The 20,964-nt window shown below is 41.0% G+C and overlaps 1 protein-coding gene across 6 annotated transcripts in view; it reads right to left on the bottom strand.

Moving 5' to 3' along the window:
- Positions 1-13,722: 13,722 nt before the first annotated feature.
- The window catches only part of LOC149442437 (cytosolic phospholipase A2 gamma-like), an 87,562-nt gene continuing 80,320 nt past the window's right edge, over positions 13,723-20,964 (bottom strand). For all 6 annotated transcript variants that reach the window (XM_089656100.1, XM_089656105.1, XM_089656102.1 and 3 more), the window contains 2 exons: positions 17,283-17,442; positions 13,723-14,019 (listed from right to left, as the gene is read on the bottom strand). In XM_089656100.1, coding sequence (XP_089512226.1) covers positions 13,784-14,019; positions 17,283-17,442 — 396 coding nt within the window. In that variant the 3' untranslated portion in view covers positions 13,723-13,783. The remainder of the gene's footprint in view (positions 14,020-17,282; positions 17,443-20,964) is intronic.

Below are 20,964 nucleotides of genomic sequence, written 5' to 3'. Positions count from 1 at the left end.
CAATTTTACCTATAAATGTTATATCCAGTTATATTCTGTGTATCTAAGAAAGAATCCAGGACTTTTTTAAAGCAATCCACTGAGCTGGCCAGAACCAACTCTTGAGGGAGTCTATTCCACATTTTCACAGCTCTCACTGTGAAGAAACCTTTCCATGTTTGGAGATTAAATTTCTTTTCCTCCAGACGTAAAGAGTGCCCCCTTGTCCTCTGTGATGACCTCAGGGTGAATAACTCTACACCGAGTTCACTGTATGAACCACTGATGTATTTATACATGGAGATCATATCCCCCCTTAATATCCTCTTCTCAAAAGAGAATACATTCAGTTCCTCTAATCTTTCCTCATAGCTGAGCTCCTCCATGCCTCGTATCAGTTTGGTTGCCCTTCTCTGTACTTTCTCCAGTTCCCCAATGTTCTTTTTGTGAATTGGTGCCCAAAACTGAACTGCATATTCCAGATGAGGTCTTACTAATGATTTGTACAGGGGTAATATGATATCTCTCTCTCTGGAGTCTATACCTCTTTTAATACAAGAGAGGATTTTGCTCGCTTTAGAAACCGCAGCTTGGCATTGCTTGCCATTATTAAACTTGTGATCTACCAGAACTCCCAGATCCTTCTCTACCATTGATTCCCCCAGTTGTACCCCCCCTAGTATGTATGATGCTACATATGGCACGTATTACTTTAACTGACAATTGCATGGTCATGCAATGCTGTACATAAATGAAATTAATTTTTTATTCATTCATTTTGCATGCTCCATCTCTGGGGGGTGTGGTAGAGGGTGCGCCCCTTTGTGCTGAAGGCGCCCCTCTTTGTCATCTCAGTATGTTTCGAGTTATGCATTTATAGTGAGTAGATTGGTTGGTGACTATTGTCATTGGGCACATTCATGCTTATTACTTTTAACCCTATCTGCTGGAAAAAGGTCTTTGGGTCACAGGGCTGCTGATGCACATTTTCATGCAGGATCTGATTAAAGTTGTGTGTCATTTATCACAGAAGTGTCTGTGAAGACAGCTGAGGGAGCTTCTGTCATATTAGGAGGTGACGGCATCCAAACATATGGTCAGTTCTGTAATGATAGTCTGTTTGCAGGAGATCGGGGAGGTGTCACACTAGAAATAGGATATCACACTCCTTCGAAAAGTCTTGTTTTAGCAGATCACTGACAAGCAAAAATGAACCAAACTGTAAGAAAGAGTAACTCTGGGTGCCCTTTAATAATGAGAAATTAATTTGTAAATCTGGACATGTAGGGGTGTATTTTTCAACTTCGTCCAATATTCATCCATTATTTGCCCTTTTTTTCTTTTTTACCAATATTACATTTTCCATATTGCCTCTATTTATCACATTGATTTGTGCCTGTTTTTTTTAACAAAGTTCAAAAATATCATCATACAAGTTTCACCTATGTGAAAATGTATTCAAACAGGATTCACCCAACATTTTTCTACCGGAAAGTGATTTTCTGTACTTATCCTATTTATCACTCAGTGAATGTAAATTCATTCTAAATTTCCCACAACATTTGTCTACTTTTTGCACTGGTGGACTTGTTAGTGGGCTGAGGGACACCTAAAACCAGTTCACTAGGTAGGGAGCGACCTGCTACTTACAGGTGGATGAAATATGAGCCCCTTTGGCAACACCCTACCTGGCCAGCATTGGGATAGGGGACCCACATCATAGCACAACTCCCCAACAATTCTGAGTGGCATATGGGTTGGTATCAACATTGCAGGGGAGCTGTACACTCGATGTTGCCTTGCTTTGGGGATACCAGTCAAATGCTTGGCGTGCTAGGCTAGATAGTTGGGGTGGAGGGAAGAATCTGTCAAGAGTTGCCTTGGCAAGATTCAACCTGAGAAGATTCACCTAGTAATTGTCATTAAATGCATAGGACAAATCCTAAGGTATGATTGGCTTGAGAAGGGAGAGGGGAAAGGAGACATAATTGGATGAGAGGATTGTGGGAAAAGGGGTTTTTGTTGGGGTAGAGGGAAGCTAGGTATGGTAAGTCCTTGCTCAGTAAAAAGTTCGGCATCATAATACAGAGAATTGAGCTACTTCCTAAGAGGTAGGTGTTGCAAGGGTTGAAATGTAGACACTGATGATGGTATATTCTATGCAGTAGAACCATCAGTTCCCTTACATGCCAACATAAACTCTTCCATACACTTAATACCAACATTTGTTTATGGGAGTCTCTATCTGGTTATTCCCAATACAAGCCAACGAACTCAAAAATAAATGTATCCAAATTTGCAACCAATCCAACGTCCTAGACTGCAGATCTTAAAAAAAATATAAAAAGAGTGAAACCAAGACATCATCAAACTATACACTCTGGGACTCAAAGGGGTTTAGGTAGAAAAAGGCCTGGAGACTCAAGGTGGCTCAAGGGATAAAACATGGGGAAATGTGCATGTATTCTGGAGATGTACTGATTTTTTTCTTATTTACCTTGACATATGCTTTGAGGGCCTTTTGAATGGAGGCACTGCCTATTGGCAGGTGTAGTTAGCTTGTCTTTCACTAGATGGTTCTGTTCCCAATATGGAATGGCAAAGAGAATTATGTAATTGGCTCTTAGGTCCTTTCTATTACAGTTTCTCCTTAGTGATGTTGTGTGTGTAGTCAGTGCCCATATACTGTACGTGCCAGGTTATGAGGGGCCTTGTGAGATGGAACATGGGTGCCAATCACCCCAGAGCTGCTGGAATGTAATTGGCTAATGACCTAAGGTCTCTCTGTAGGGCTGAAGTCCAAGGCGAGGTGAGACAGAACTCAGAAGGAACAGCTGTAGTTGTCCTGACTCTTTTCATTGTGCAAAAGGCTTTTAGGCCAGACCGGAGTCTGATGTGAGTACTGGTGACAATTGGGAATGAGTTTGCCATCTAGGAGTGTGTCTAGAAGAGACATTGGGAGAGACTGCAATAAGGAGAGTACCTTCATTCTCTTCAGTGAAGAAAGTTGAATGCTTTGAACTTAGAATACATAGGGAAAGTGGTCCCAACTCTGTGGTGCTCCCACGGAGAGGAGGATTTAAGGGAAGAGGACTAACACAATTATGTGTCGGCCTTCTGCACCTAAAAGACAACTACAGAATGTCTACTCCTGTGTATCGTGTTCCACACCAAAGAATTCTATTAGTGTGTCAATGCAGTGTCATGGATATCCTGCAACATTGCAGCAAAGTGTGGAAAAAGCATTTTGTGAGTGGACTTTCCTTGTTTCCCAAATATTCAAGGATAAGGTCATCTTTTTGAACAGAATTTCACATTTCATAATACATAGAAGCGTTTTCCAATGGAAAGATGGTCTCTCAGCATTCACTTCCAGTAGGCCAACTTCCAGAAGCCTTCACTTCCTTGTTGCATCACAGAATCACAGAGTGTATCCACCACTCTGGACCACACCTCCCTCATTACAATACTACCTTCCACCAACTTCATCTACAATCTGATTGTACAATCTCCTTTAGATCTCCCATCAGCTATGTAGTACAAGGGCCTGTCTGATTTGATACAAATTAAATAGATTGTTCAGGTGTGACCTCCTATTCCATGGTTCTGGTAAATCTAAAGGAAATTGTACAGAGATTGTACAATCAGATTGCAGAGTATATGGTTATCATTATACAAGTACATAGGAGGGAGTGGACTGAGACACTCAGTTGTCAGGCCCCATTCACATATCCACATAGTGAAGACTCACATTCTCGCATGCATTTGTTTTGGACGTTTTGGAGCGTTTTCATCCGTCACTCATAAGGCAGCCCATTTACTTAAATTAGCTGCCCCACACACAACAATTGCCCCAGAAAAGTTCCAGAACTTTTTTTGGAATGAAGCACTGTGCGTTATCGCAGTTTTTGGTGCTTTTTGCTGCACTTGGGGTGCCTTTAACATGTAGTGACAACACAAAGACGATGCACATTTGCAGCGTGTTTCTGAAACGCATGGCAAAGAGTGCATTTTCTATGCAGATTGCCATACATTCGGAAACACACAGATGTGAATGGAGCCTCATTGTTCTGTGTAAACGCACCAATTTCGCTTTCAGGCCCCATTCACACCTAGAGTAGAGGGAGCACTTGTTTTTTGGCTCGTTTTTCCAGTGACATACATAGGGCAGCCCATTGATTTCAATGGGCTGTGCTACATGGGACAAAAAGAGCCCATGGGACATTTTGGCATGATGCATCTTTTATTGTGCGTTTTGCTGCATTTGTCATCCATTTTTTCATGTGGCAAAACGTGCTTGTTTCTGTGATTGGCGTGCCATTAACAATCAACTACACTGAGAGCACAACTAGGTAATTTTAAGTGTATACAAGTATATAAGTGTATAAAGGTTGCCATACACTATACAATCTGATTGTACAATCTCTGTACGATCTCCTTTAGATTTAACAAAACTGTATAATAGGAGGCACAGCATCTATCCAATCACTCAACCTGAGGCTGTCTGTAGAGATGCTGGGGTAGCCAGGCAAATGCACATGGAGAGAGATCCTGGGGACGCTGTGAAACCTAGTTGATAGGTGAGGGGTGTGTACTAATAAGGTTAGTGCACGATGTGTGTGCTAATGAGATCAGCTGGTAATCTGCTAGCCCCTTTGTTCTTTGTCTACATTCCAGGAATTGAAAAAGCTTTCTAAGAAATTTACCAAAGGCTAAGGTAAGGCCTTGTTCTCCAGATCAAAGACAGCTTGTATATTTTTGCAACTGAGGTACATGAATAGTATATTGGTGCATAGGGGAGCTGGATTTTACTTAAAAAAACAAACAAACAATATGAACTTAGCTTTTAAGGCCTATGGCTGGGAATGCCGTGAGTGGGCCTATGACCAGGAGTGTGACAAATATGGCAAAGGGTTCTATCTACAGCAGGTGGGTAGCTGTCCTAGCCAAGAAAAAGTGGGGCAGAGACTTGCATAGTTTGGTTTCAACATCTAGCCAATCGTGAGCACCCTTGCAATGCAGTTTCACAAATGATCCCACAATTTCATGTAGCAATGGTTCCTAATAGCTAACAGGGTCATATCATTTTAACCCTCTGCCTACAGACCACAGAAATACATACTTTACATACACATATACCTTAGATCAGGGGTCTCCAAACTTTCTCAACAAAGGGACAGTGTTTTGTCCTTCAGACTTTAGGGGGGCCGGACTGTGGCCAGTAGGAGTGGAAATTTTCCTGGCATCAGTGGGAGCAAACATCACATTTGGTATTAGGTGGAGGAATAGTTCATCATTGTTTGTATCATTTGGAGAAATGGTGCCCCACAGGTGGTGTCAATGGGAGAAATGGTGCCCCATTGTTGGTGTCACTTGACAGAATAGTGTCTTGTATCAGTCAGAGGAATAGTGCCCTAAAGGCCGGATAAAAGCAAGCAAAGGGCCGCAGTCTGGAGACCACTGCCTTAGATAGATAGATAGATAGATAGATAGATAGATAGATAGATAGATAGATAGATAGATTGTTGGAACAGCTACAAAAAAAAAGAGAGGAACAGATGTATATCAGAAGATAATACTTAAAGAGATGAGTTAAAAGATCTTAAGGAACAATAATCGAGGAGGATATTTAATAGGGTCTCAAAGAAAAGATACCAGTGGGGGAATAGACCTAGAAAATACTTAATGAGAAGGTTAAAGAGCAAGAAATCCAAAAATTTTATAGAAAAAATTAGAGATGGGAAAGGAAAAATATTGCATGCTATTTCTGATATTGCTAATAGTTTTCAAAAATATTATAGTGAACTTTTTGATGTGAGCGGTGGTGATCAAAAGGAAAGGGAAGAGGAAAATAAAATAATCAGGCAGAAATATTTAAGTGAGGTGGAGTTGCCATGATTAGCACAGGAAAAACTAGAGACCCTTGAGAGACCTATTACCCTGGAGGAAATAAACTTAGCCTTAAAGAACACGTTGGGAGGTAAAAGCCCAGGGCCAGATGGATACACAGTGAGATATTTTAAAAAAAATTTGAGATCTTCTTGTCCCTAAAATGTGTAGGTATATGAACGCGCTGGGGTAAGAGTTGGAAAAGAGGGGAAAGTCACTGCAAGCTCATATAATAATTATTCTTAAAGAAGGGAAGGATAGCTCACAGTGTGCCAGTTATAGGCCTATATCATTATTAATCATAGACACTAAACTATATGCTAAGGTGCTGGCAACGAGACTGAAGGATTTGATGCAGGAATGGGTACATCTAGATCGGGTGGGTTTTATCCCGTGAAGAGAAGGAAGGGATAATGTTTTGAGATTCTTGTACTTAGAGCTAAGAGAGAGAAATACTCCTATCGATCGATGCCGAGAAGGCTTTTGATAGGGTTAATTGGGGATTCATGTTTGATACACTAGAGGCATTAGGAATAGAGTCTAAAATGCTAAAATGGATAAAAGGATTCTATAATAGCCCGTCAGCAGCGGTTAAGGTTAATGGATCGCTTTCTCAGTTTTTTTTTATGCACAACGGCACTAGTCAAGGATGCCCCCTCTCTCCCTTGTTTGTATTGTCTTTGGAACCTGTTCTGGCAAGGGTAAGGAAGTGTGTAGATATAGCGGGAATAAAGATAGGTGAAGTGGAACATAAAGTAGCCGCAGATGATATGTTGTTTTATATTGTTAAACCTAGAATAACATTGCCTAACTAATGAGAGTATTAAAACAGTACTATCAAACCTGAAAATAAACCCGGTAAAATCAGAAATATTAAATATCAACCTCCCAATGTCAGAGAAGTTGAGTCTACAAAAAGAGTTTCCATTTATCTGGAGGGAAAAGGAAATAGGTTACCTGGGAGTAAAATTAACCCACTCAACAAAAGGTATATATCAGGCAAACTATATCCCGCTAATAAATGAAATTAAGGAAGAGCTAAGATGACTTTCAAGTGGAGAAGCCTCTTGGCTAGAACATATAAATTTGGTAAAGTTGGTGATAATGCCAGCAATTCTGTATAAGTTCCACATGCTCCTAGTTCACCTTCCAGGGTCTTTTTTTCGGGATAATAAAGGAGATGATTACTAAGTTTATATGGGGAAATAAGAAGCCGAGAATCAGTTACGAGGTCCTGAGTAGAGTAAAAGGGAATGGGGGTTTGGGCTTACCCAATGTAAGGAATATCTAGCAATGATTTTATCAATAATAGATTGGACATTTAATTCACAAGGGAAAGGATGGGTAAATATGGAGGGGATTTTAAGTAAGGCACAGTTAGAGAAGATTGTATGGATACCACATAGGTTTCGCACATTGCATGTTAATATTAATTCGCTGACAAGGAAAGTTTTAAATATATGGGATAGAATGTATAGTCAAAAAGGATGGAAATATAATTCAATATTGACTCCCTTGGTGGGAGTAATTCCCCCCAGGGAAGGATAATATGTTTGGGAAATGGATAAAGGATAAGAACGCATGTTTGAAGGATATATTGAATGAAGAGAATTTGCACACTTTTCAAAATTTAAAGAAGAAAAATTATTTATTTATCACATTTGCTGAGTGGTGGTACTATCAACTAAACCATTTCGTTTCAAGTCTCCCACAACCACTGAGGACGTCGGAGGACATGTATCCATTTGAAAAATTGTTAAATGAAAAATTAACCCCAAAACGTGTTATTTCTAGGATTTGTAAGATCCTTATGGCTATGGAAGGAACTGATCCTCTGGGGTTCTTGGAAAAATGGGAAAAGGAGATTGGAACAGAATTGAATGCACAGCAATGGAATGAAGTTTTCAAATTAACACATAAGGTGACAAATATGAGCACAGTGGAGATAAACTATAAATGTTTAACTAGATGGTATATTACACCAAATGTAGCTTACAGGCAACAAGTAGATACTTCACCTCTGTGCTGGAGAGGATGTGGAGAAAGGCGTACAATGGCACATATATGGTGGGGTTGCCTGAAAATACAGGATTACTGGAGGGAAATAATCCAATACATTCAGGAAATATGTGGGATAACTGTACAGAGAGATCCCTGGAGGTGTTTCTTTTATAACTTTGAGCCTTAGCAAAATTATATAAAAAATAGGGTGCTTTATCACTTAATTTGTGCGGCTAAGGGTTTGATTCCCAAGTTCTGGCAGGTTCTTGAAGCACCAAGAATTAACGAATGGATAAATAGAGTTGAAAATATCTATAGGATGGAGGAGCTATGTCTCATGGAGGAGGATAAAATGGAAAAATTCAGGAAAATGTGGAGTAGTTGGTTGAAATTTAAAACCTCTGAAAGATAAATGGAACTGGTCAGAATTGAGGGGGAAGTTTAGAAGTCAGGAGAGTCTTAATTGAGAATCCGAGAGAGAGAGAGCAGTATCAGAGATAGATAGATAGATAGATAGATAGATAGATAGATAGATAGATGAATAAATAAATATGAGAGAAGATATAGTTCAGGAAAGAGGATGTGGATGGGGAAAATGGGTTGGGGTGGCGGTAATATTGGGGTAAATGGAAATATGTACATGTGAAATAAGTTTTTCAAATGTGTTGCTGTTCTTTTTGTACTGGAAAGTCAAATAAAAGTTTAAATTAAAATAAAAAAAAATGATAGATAGATAGTTAGATAGATAGATAGATAGATAGATAGATAGACAGAGTATAATTTATATATATACAAACCTCTTATTTTCTTCCATGGGTTTTTATTATATGCTCTACTGATTTGTGTTTGACATGCTCTTGGCCACAGATTTACAATAAATCATTTGTCATCTTTTGGACTTTTAAAGGGCAGCTACACATAAAAGTGATAGTTCACCGAGTAGTTCTGCCTGAAAGCATCAAGAGAATGAATATGGATTCAGGTATGCAGTCCAAGGCCAAACCTGAAATAGTGCCATATGGACTTACTAACAGTGACCAATCAAATTGCATTGTACCAGTGATGTCAGATGGCTGATAATTAACGGCTGATTTTTTGCTTTGGATTACTGTGCTTTCCACTCCCTTGTTGCATCTCCTTGAGTGTCTGTGTGTAGGTTCAGATACAAATGAATCTCAAGGAATTGTCCTCATTGATGTTAGGATTAGTGGGTGTCTGGTGTGTATGAAGATGAAGAGGGTTTACTGAAGGTATGACTCGCAGTAAAATGTGCAACAGATTTGTGCGTGGAATTTCCTGTCTATTTTTTTTAGATCAATTTAAATTCAGTTGTTTTCATCAGTAGATAACTGCTGTAAACAGACTCACATGGCTGCAAGCTGAGAATGAATAGTTTTCATTGGTCACAGTTATACCTTCCAGACTTCTGAGATAAAAAAGAGGGACACCTTCCAGTACCATGCAAAGGATGCCACGTCCCCAGTTATGTGGAGAACCAATACCCACAAGTGCTTTTTTAACCCTGACTATTTATACTAGCTTTTCAAAATAAAAAATGCTATAGTTTTGGAGGTTGTTTGAAACATTTGATGTAGTATAAGTCTTTTGGTAATCAGTGAGGGTGATCATTGTTCATTGCAAAGATTTTAATAATAAACCTTTATTAATTCCTATTTGCAAATTCCTGTCTTTTTTCTTTTCTGAAGAAGTAGCTGTTTGTTTTACTATGTGCTTTCAAGATTGATTCCTGAATGGGAGGGTGATCACTCATTATAATCACCCGAACAAATCTCAAGTGATCTAAAAAGGAAAGCTGCAGTGTCTGCATCCCTTTAGGCTCCGTTCCCACTAGTGCAGAGGTAGGCAACCTGCGGCTCTCTAGCTGTTGTGGAACTACATTTCCCATGAGGCATTGCAACATTACGAAACTGACAGTTACAGCTATGACTTGCAGAGACATGATGGAACTTGTAGTCCTGCAACAGCTGGAGAGCCGCAGGTTGCCTACCCCTGCACTAGTGCAACTCCAAAGTTATGTGAACCACTGAGGAGCTTGTGGTGCTGCTCGAGGCTGTATGTAAATGATAATCACCCTGTTGGCAGAGAAAAAAAGAGGGAGCAGCTTCCCAAGTTACTCCAGAGACTTGGTGTAGTATATGGGGGTGAACGCCACTCAAACCAATCCTCAGGAGTCAGAAAACAACGTGTGTGATAGATGGCCTCAGCCGTCGCTCCAGCCATGCCTCTGACGTGTTTCGCACCACCCATAGGGGGCTTGGTTACAGAGGGTTAGGAAACAGACAGCTTGAGAACTAGATATAGCATCATTGGCCAACTAAATATAGCATAATTGGCCTATGATGCTATATCTAGCTCTCAGGCTGTCTGTTTCCTAAGCCTCTGTGACCAAGCCCCCCTATGGGCTGGGCGAAACACGCCAAAGGGCGTGGCCAGAGCTATGGCTGAGGCCATCTATCACACACACACACACGTTGTTTTCTGACTCCTGGGTTTTGTTTTTTGAGCTGCGTTCACCCCCATATACTCCAAAATTGTGCGATTTCGAGTGCAACCTTGGAGTGCAACTTCGATTCAATTTTACACTCTAGCACTCAAGTCACAAGAAAGTCATATCCAAGTAGTGCAGGAACCTTTATAAAGTCACTGCAACTTTAAGTCACTTAGATTGGAACGTGTATCTTTGTACAGACTTCTGAAAAAAAAACAGTCAGCCAATCACAGCAGCAGGAAATTACATTTCTGGAGAATTTTCTTGTGTGTAGGAAAGGGTGATTCCACAGCGCAGGTATGCAGGAATCTTTGAGTCAAAGTGGAAGTTTGATGCCATTTGGTCAAAATGGCTTGAGTTTTATGTCTCCCGTATGGGATTAGGATCATTTTTTGTATTAGGTATTGGTGTCTATGTATGGGGAAACAAGATATTTCTTTTTATAGATGCTATGTTTTTATGGTCAGTTATAGATGAAGTCATTTTACGGCTGTGACTCTCCATAAATATTTTCATACAGTATGCTCCAAAGCGTTATTATTATGATAGCTGTGCAGGGTTTTTTTTTTCTTTTTCTTTTTTTTTTTGTGACACCCTGCGCACCGAATATTGTATGTATGGTCTGTTTGTGTTACTATTCTATGTTGTTTTGAAAAAGAGAAAATGATTCTAATTAAAATCTGAATAAAAATAATAAAGTGGAACTAAAGGCAAAACCTAACTAACTGGAAACCTACTCCCACCCGCATTCTAAGCCTAATCTATCTATCCCTGTAAAGAAAAGATTGCTATACTTACCTATTTTGCGTTTGCTCTGGTCCAGTCCCAGGCTGAGCTGTCAGCAGCAGTGTGTAGGAGAAGCAGCCAGCAACAGAAGCCCCATTGTAAGTTTACGGGTGACGTCACTTCCCAGGCATTTCCCAGCCATTGTTGGCTTTCTCCTGCACACAGAGGGCTCTGCAGGAGAGCGGACCGGAGCCGCTTCAAGATTTTTATTTATATGTGTATTTATTTTATATTTATTTAATGATATACTGTTACTATTTTTTATTTTTCATTTGAGCAGAAAATCGCACAAAACACACAAACACGCCAATCACGCATTTCTATTCTTTTCTATGGGAATAAAAACGCACCTAAAATGCGCACATCTTCCCAAAACTGTTTTGAGCTTTAGGCGTTCTGCTTCAGGTGACTTGGAGTGGAGATGTGAACCATCTCCATAGAGTAATATTGATTTTGGAGCTTCCCGCTACAAAACGCTCAGGTGTGAATGCAGCCTAAAGGTTTCTTAGGGGAAACTTCAGGACAGCTACTTGACTTTTTTTTAAATGACACATGCAGGGCTGTAACAGATCATAGTGCCCATTTTGATGAGGGCCTTCTAGAGACCTCCTTGTCCACTGTCACTGATCTTAAAGTGTTACTAAACCCAGGACCCTGCATTCAATATATCTAGTCAACCACAGTACATGGAACATGTAAATGCAATAATTTTAACAAATACTGCTAAATACCTTTTCTTATCAGCAATATACAGTATAGCAGTCTTGTGACTTCTATCAGTATCCACCTAAGCACTGGTTAATGTTGTAGGAGGAGTTTTCATCCTCGTCTGACTGTCCTATGAGGTTGCATGACCCTTGACCCTCTGCCTAGACAGCACCAAGTGGTTTGGTGCCGATCACATGCACCCTCCCAAAAAAACGCTCTCCAGCAATATACACAAAACTGAGCATGTGCAGAGTGCTTCTCAGGGCTCTGTACTATCAGCAGCTGGATTGGGGACTGTGGAAAAAGGTGAGGATCAGAGAAGACAGGATCAAACACAATGCAGAGGATTAACCCCTTAGGTTCCCCTGTAAGTATAGCAAACATGCTTTACTGCATATTCAGACTGATTTTACTGTTGTTGGTTTAGTAACACTAACATCAAGCATGTATAAATCAATGATAGGTAGCAGGAGAGCTGTCAGCACAGTCAGTACAGTACTACATAGGGACCACATCTGTGGACAAATGTTGTGAGCAGGGGCGGACTGACAACTCATGGGGCCCCCGGGCAATAGTGGATCATGGGGCCCCTGTCCTTACCCAAACTCAAAAAAGCCTATGAAAACAGGTACCAGGGGTATCTCATGGGGCCCCCTACTGACCCTGGGCCCTCGGGCATTGCCCGAGTTTCCAAATGATCAGTCCGCCCCTGGTTGTGAGGTAAGAGGTGGGAATCAGTGCAGGGAATTCACTTTTAACATTAATTTCCCAGCTATCTACATTGTCCTGAGTAGCTCTCCAGGCTCTTTCAGCATCTCAAATTGCAAGACTCCAGTATAAACTCTAAGCCAGTCCAGCCCCAACCACCATCACGACAAGCAAGTGCTGAAAGAGGTGGTGTAGCAGTCAGTAAAACAGTCTTGTAGTAGCTATACTAATCACCAACATATTTTATATTATGACATAAATGTTAGTACTCTTGCACGCAATTACTCTATAACCTTAGTATAAACTTCTTTGAACTGTGTGTTTTATTCAAAACTAAAATAAATCTACATCACTAAAACAGCTAAGCAAATTTTCCTTGAGGTAGTGGTAGAGGGGACTGGAGAAGGATTTTCACAGGTTATCAGAATGTAGACAAATTCTTCACTTGAAACCCATTGGCCTACTCACCACAGAGATAGGCAACCCCCAGGAGAGAACATTCACCTGAGTTGAGGAATCCATGTGTAAGAAGTCAAAGAAAGTGCCAAATGAAAAATCCTTTTGAGTCCAGAGTCTTTATTGTTCAACTTGTTACAAGTAGGGCAGAAGACGGCCAATCCACAAAATGCGTTACACTGAAACCCGTTTTCTGTCTTTTGCCCTATTTGTTGTATAGCTAAAAAAGATCAATGGTGTCAGTGGGAACTTATCTGAGAGGTAGAAATTGCTCATTGGTCAAGGAACCCCCAGCAACCTCTGGAAGAACCCTAGGGCTCCATTGAACCCTACTGAGAAACTCTTGGCTACAGGGTCATTATCACCTCTGCAAACCTTAATGGTACATTACTGGATTTGTGTTATCACAGATTTCTATGGTTATTGTTACACCATAGAGAATAAGAAAAGGCCAATCACCAACACCACATTTCGAGGGCATGTAGGCCCTCTTTGTCAAGGCATGTCATGCAAAAGAGCTAAATTTTTATAAGGAATGCTGACCTTTTCTTAGGCTATGTTACTACTACTACTGCCGCCGTACTACTGAACCTACAAGGTGAGAGATATACAGTATGTGATAATGAAATTATTAAAGTTGTATAACAGCTTGCAGAACAGAATGCAATATACAAAATACCCATAGGTACTTGCGTAAACATCCTATTTAATTGTAAACCACATGCAGAACATAAACACATGGATGTTTTAGTTATCTTTGCTTTTTTCTTCCACTGTTCCCCTTGTACTCGATAAACCATAGGCAGCTGCCTCCCCTGCCCTCCTCAGGTTACACCTCTGAACACATTGCTTTATTTTTTCTCGTATCTGGGTGTAGTTCTTTTCCACATTACTCTTCGATACCTCTAGGAGATCTTTCACCTGAGACTCATCATAGGAGGTGTGGATGGTAGCATACTTCTCCCTCATTTCATCTACTTTTCCTGCAAGCAAAAGAAACATGTTTACCCATGGCATATTATCCAGGCTGCAAATGTTATTTACTATTCCTAATATTGAGATTTTAACAATGGTAAACAGGTTGCATTTCTGAGAGATACAGAATACAAATTGTCAAATTACATATACACTATATTGCCAAAAATGTTGGGACAACTGCCTTTACACGCACATGAACTTTAATGGCATCCCAGTCTTAGTCCGTAGGGTTCAACATTGAGTTGGCCCGCCCTTTGCAGCTTTAACAGCTTCAACTCTTCTGGGAAGGCTGTCCACAAGGTTTAGGAGTGTGTCTATGGGAATGTTTGACCATTCTTCCAGAAGCGCATTTGTGAGGTCAGGCACTGATGTTGGATGAGAAGGCCTGGTTTGCAGTCTCTGCTCTAATTCATCCCAAAGGTGTTCTATCAAGTTGAAGTCAGGACTCTGTGCAGGTCAGTCAAGTTGCTTTACCCCAAACCCACTCATCCATGTCTTTATGGACCTTGCTTTGTGCACTGGTGCGCAGTCATGTTGGAACAGGAAGGGGCCATCCCCAAACTGTTCCTACAAAGTTGGGAGAATGAAATTGTCCAAAATATCTTGGAAAGCTGACACCTTAAGAGTTCCCTTTACTGGAACTAAGGGGCCAAGCCCAACCCCTGAAAAACAACCCCACACCATAATCCCCCTTCCACCAAACTTTACACTTGACACAATGCAATCAAGTAAGTACCGTTCTCCTGGCAGCCGCCAAACCCAGACATGTCCGTCGGAATGCCAGACAGAGACGCATGACTTGTCACTCCAGAGAACACGTCTCTACTGCTCTAGAGTCCAGTGGCGGCGTGCTTTACACCACTGCATCTGACACTTTGCATTGCACTTGATGTAAGGCTTAGATGCAGCTGCTCAACCATGGAAACCCATTCCATGAATCTCTCTACACACTGTTGTTGTGCTAATCTGAAGGCCACACAAAATTTGGAGGTCTTTAGCTGGCGACTTTTGTGCACTGTGCGCTTCAGCAAGCGCTGACCCCGCTCTATCACTTTATGTGACCTACCACTTGGTGGCTGAGTTGCTGTTGCTCCCAGTGGCTTCTACTTTGTTATAATACCAGTTGACCGTGGAATATTTAGTAGCAAGGAGATTTCACGGATGGATTTATTGCACAGGTGGCAACCTATCACGGTATCACACTTGAATTCACTGAGCTCCTGAGAGCGACCCATTCTTTCACAAATGTTTGTAGAAGCAGTCTGCATGCCTAGGTGCTTGATTTTATACATCTGTGGCCATAGACTTGATTGGAACACCTGAATCCAATGATTTGGAGAGGTGTCCCAATACTTGTGGCAATATAGTGTATGTAAAGGAAGCTCTTTTGGGTTTATTCATTACCATGGCTTAGTTTAAGTATATCTAAAGGCAAACTTGTCTTCCATTTTGGATAGGGTAGGAGAAGATCAGTAATTCTATGACATCTGTAATTCTGAAGGGAGATTTTCCTTTGTTTCCTGTCCTGTAACCTCAACAGGAAGTGTGTGTCGTGTCCCCATTGGAAAATTTCCCCTCTATATCTTGCTTTGTTGGCAACTCAAATGTTGGACTTACCCTCATATCATCCTCACATACGGGAGAAATATGAAAGTGTTCTTTTTAGCTCAACAATCCATTACATTTAAATAAAATAAAACAAATTGTGTCCAATTGTGAGATAGAAAGGGAGAAGAGGCAGAAAAAAAATTAACACTGATTTAGGGTGAAGGTCCACTTTAATTACGCTGGTTCCCTAATCTGCGAATTGGCAGTAAGTCTTAAAGTAGAAGTAGTCAGAACTATCTGAATGTGTCATCTGTATCAGTAAAGTTCTCAAAACTGGTGCAAATGCTTGCCAGAATTAAGCTGAAGTACTTTTAAAGGAAATTACCACCAGAAATGTGGTACTGCTTTCTTGAATTCTCCTGACTGTCCTTTGTCTTATGTGACATGATGTCTAAACATGTCAATATGACAAGTTAGAATGAACTTCTTAGTAGGATGGACAGTAAGTAATCCAAACAGGCTAAGGCCTCATTCACATGGGCCTACTGCATTTGTTTTATTTGAACACAGGAGGAATTGATTTGGGTTTGTTTTGCATTTATATTCAAAATGTACATGCATTTACATATAAATCTTTTTCTATGTGTTTACACATGTTTAGATGTGTTCAGAGTATCTAACCTATCCCTGGATGCACAGATTTCAATTTTTTTATAAATTCAGTTAAACTGAATTCACCTGAACACAGTGTTCTTTGTGCTGGGAGCACACAGTGAGTGTGCTCTCAGCACAAAATATTGGCCGCCTAGGGACTCATATGTGCGGCATGTGGGCATTAAACCTCACCCTTTTTGTTGTCGCACATGTATCTCCCTGGTTTTAAACTGGGGCTACTATGCCAATTTAGTTTTTGGCTGGGCTGTAGGCAGCTCAGACCGATCGTACAATTTATATCTGGCCTTCCCCTAAGCTCAGTTGGGTTGTGCATTTCTTACTTTCACCAGTAGGTGTCACTGATACCACAGGTCATAAGATGAGGTTGCACAAACAGTGCTATAAATATTTATATTTCTTTTAGTCTGCACAGTAAGAGGTTCATGGCCATTGGTTCATACTGGGAGAGGATATAAATATGCAGGGCGGGCCATGTGCTGACTCTTTAGACTCAGGCTGAGGCATAGGGAGGTGGTGCTGCAGGGAGCTCTGTGCTTAGACCCAGAAGCCTATCTGCTCTGAGGTGGTCCTGACACTGTCCTGCCTGGCGTGGAGGAAGCTGAACCAAAGGGAAAAGTTCCAGAGGAGGCCCCTTGCTGGAGAGAGCCAGGATGAAGGCTGTACTCTCAGAAGGGCCTGGTGACTCGCTTGGAGGGCGCACCTGAATCTGAAAACATGCTTGCAGTGTTCCCAGGTTGGCTCAAAGGTTCTGTTCTTTGTTTTGGATCCAAGGAGTCTAAGTGATCTGCTGCTGGTATCTGGAACCCCTCACCCTCTCTCCTTCTACCTCCTTTCTAAGTTCAACATCAAAACTTTGAAAAGTCTCCCTGCCTCTGGAGGTATCATCCTGTCTTCAGGGGGGCCCTACACACATATGTATTAGGCGGTCATCAAGGGGTTATGAAATGTCCTATAAATGCATATATTCACATGTATGGTATGTCCTTGTCCAAGTGAATGAGGCCTAAGAAATAAACTAATCAGAGCTCTCTAGGTGTAAACTGACCTTCGCATGTTTGGTTGTTGAAAAGTGGGAAATACATCACATCAGGTATCCCGTCACCATCTCCCTCAAAAATGTAGCAGCTTTTTGATGGAATCTTCTCGTCCTTATCTTCTATGTTTATCTTCGGAAAGGGAAATTGCTCAGCAGTTTTTCTCAGTGTCTGATTCAACAAAAAGTTAATATTTCCGTTATAGCACACTGAATGAATTTTAGACATCCCCAGAACTGTCCTTTGGTTTACTGCAACCAGGATTAGAATGAAGCGCATCTAAAGCCAAAACTTTTTTTTGTTGTTGAAAGGAGTGATGAAGGGTTAGAACCCTTTCTGGTTGTTAGTGATATCTGTATCCCCTTTCAGGAGATTTTCCTTCTCTTTTTGGCCTGAGGACTACTGTCAAAAGGGCTACATGTGATGGAAAATCCACTGTTCAGTTGACAACTGTCTAAGTCTAGGTTCACACATGCAGATTGCGTTTGAGCTGTTTCTGCATTGCATTTTGCGTTTTTGATGAGTTTTTGACACGTTTTTGCGTTTTGCTTTTTTTTTTCTTGTTGCTAGGCACATTTAAACACAAAAACATAGCAAAAATGCACTAAAAAAAACAATACATGCTTTTCTGCAGCATTTTGGAAATGCTTAGGTGTGAACCTAGGGTAAAAGGGGATTTTCCTCATTTTACCCTAGGTTCATTTTACCCTAGCTTTTCTGTAGCATTTTGCAGAAAGATGATTTCCTATGGGACATGTTCACTCCTGTGTGTTTTCACCCGGTGCGTTTTTTGGCAAGGGTCAGGGACTTTTTTGAACACAAAAAGTTGCATTTTTATTTCTATAGACTTCAATGGAAACTCTGCAGAAAAGCATGTATTGTGTTTTTGCTGCATTTTTTCCGCATTTTTGATCCATTTTGCATTTTAAATCTGCCTAGCAACAAGAAAAATGTAAAAAATTGTTTTTTAAAACGTGAAACGAATCAAAAACTCAGCAAAATCTTTTATGTTTTATTCCTGTTGGTCAGTGCATCTGTTTTTGACTGATTCTCTGATGTTATCTACAGTATTCTGCAATAAAATTCTTTGTAAAAGAAAAACTCAGCAAAAACGCAAAAGGCAATGCAGAAACGCAACCTGCATAGGTGTGAACCTAGACTTATAGAGGTTTTCTCTCACTTACTGTTGACAGGTAAGATGTCAGGGAAAATCTCCATAATGGGACACAGATAGCAAAAAATTGTATCCTTACTATTCTCTATCCATAATTAAAATAGGTTTTGGCATTAGATATAGTGTAATGGTTAGAAGTGACACTAAGCTATATCCGTATTCTTCAAAAACAATCCATACACATCCACAACTTAATGGCCATGTAATCTATTTTTCATTAAATCATTTCTTGCTGCTTTTCTGCCTGCTTGTAATGTCTATTTCCATTTTTTTTGGAGCAAGCAGTGCACATTAGTTGCGGTCATGTCTACTGCTCTATGCACACTGTACATCCCATAGGCCATATTCCAACTCGGGAGTGAGAGAGAATGGCTAAATTACTACGAGGGGCGTTCAAGTAAAACTGGGACTTTTGAGTTTATAAAATAAAAGAACAAAATTCAAGGAGTGGAATCTGCATTTATCTTTCGACATACTCCCCTGATACCTTTTTACACTTATCCCAGTGTTTAACTAATGCCTGGAAAGCTTTGGCATAGAAAGATTTGTCAGTATGCCTGAACCATTTTAGGACAGCTTTCTTCACTTCGTCATCATTGTGTTTACTGTGCCCATAGAAAGAGTTGCCTCTTGTGCAATTTCAGGACAGGTTATGTGTCAATTATCCAGGATCAGGTGTTCCGCACGCTGAATGTTCAGATGAATGACTGCTGTGAGCTGGGAACCACCACAGCCGGGATCGTCACTGACAGATGATGTATGGCCATCTTTGAAACGTTTACACCATTCACATGTCTTACTGCAGCTTAGCGTCTCATCACCGCATTGTGCTTGAAGTCTTCTGTAGATATCCACCAGTTTTCCACTTTTGTTCACAAGAAACTTCATCACCACGGGCTGTTCCATGCACGCACTAATACTGTTGTCTGCCATCTTGATTTATGGTCTCTGGACTGGGCCGCGACATGTGCACTGACTACCAGTAATAGGACACACTTGCCACTTACTACTGTGTGTAGTACCGCCATCCCTTTGTATACCTGTAACATTTAAAGTCCCGGTTTTACTTTAATGCCCCTCGTACATACATTGGGACCATAGGGAACAAATGTAGCCACCCTACAACAGGAAATTGAATGTTTGCCCACTCACAAAGAAATGTTCAGTCTAAAAATTGAATGTTAGGTGTATTGTAACACTGAGAGACAGAATAGCAACAAAAAATTTAAAAGAAATGCATGTCTAACAAATGATGCACTGATTTTCTTATTCATGAGGGAAATAAGTATTTGATCCCCTATCATTCAGCAGGATTTCTGGCTACCAGGTGTCTTTCATACAGGTAAGCTGAGATTAATAGCAGTCTCTTAAAGGGAGTGCTGCTAATCTCATTTTGTTACCTGTATAAAAGACACCTGTCCACAGGAGCAATCAAACAATCAGATTCCAAACTCTCCACCATGGCAAAGACCAAAGAGCTGTCCAAGGATTTCAGGGACAAGATTGTAGGCCTACACAAGGCTGGACTGGGCTACCAAACTATCGCCAAGAAGCTTGGTGAGAAGGTGACAACAGTTGGTGCATTCATTCGCAAATGGAAGAAACACAAAACAACTATCAGTCTCCCTAGCTCTGGTGCACCATGCAAGATCACAGTGGAGTGTCAATGATCATGAGAACAGTGAGGATAATCCCAGAACTACACGTGAGGATATTGTCAATGATCTCCAGGCAGCTGGGACCACAGTCACCAAGAAAACAATTGATAACACACTACGCCGACAAGGATTGAAATCCTGCAGTGCCCGCAAGGTCCCTCTGCTCAAGAAAGCACATGTCCAGGCCCATCTGAAGTTTGCCACTGAACATCTGAATGATGCAGAGGAGGACTGGTTGAAAGTGTTGTGGTCAAATGAGACCAAAATCAAGCTTTTTGGCATCAACTCAACTCGCCGTGTTTGGAAGAGGAGGAATGATGTCTATGACTCCAAGAACACCATCCCAACTGTCAAACATGGTGGTGGAAACATTCTGCTTTAGGTGTGTTTTTCTGCTAAGGGGACAGGACAACTGCACCGCATCAAAGGGACGATGGACGGGGCAATGTACCATCAAATCTTGGGTGAGAACCTTCTTCCCTCAGCCAGGGCATTGAAAATGGATCGTGGATTGCTGTTCCAGCATGACAATGACCCAAAACACATGGCCAAGGCAACAAAGGAGTGGCTCAAGAAGAAGCACATTAAGGTCCTGGAGTGGCCTAGCCAGTCTCCAGACCTTAATCCGATTGAAAATCTGTGGAGGGAGCTGAAAGTTCTAGTTGCCAAACGCAATGACTTGGAGAGGATCTGCCAAGAGGAGTGGGCCAAAATCCCTCCTGAGATGTGTGCAAACCTGGTGGCCAACTACAGGAAACGTCTGAACTCTGTGATTGCCAGCAAAGGATTTGCCACCAAGTAGTAAGTCATGGTTTGTGAAGGGGATCGAATACTTATTTCCCTCATGAACATGCAAATTAG

Source organism: Staurois parvus, unplaced genomic scaffold, assembly GCF_062004578.1.
Source record: "Staurois parvus isolate SC_StPar_1 unplaced genomic scaffold, SC_StPar_1.0 ptg000886l, whole genome shotgun sequence".
Lineage (NCBI taxonomy): Eukaryota > Metazoa > Chordata > Amphibia > Anura > Ranidae > Staurois > Staurois parvus.
Note: the sequence above shows the minus strand (reverse complement) of the source record. Positions and strands in the feature narration are given on the sequence as shown.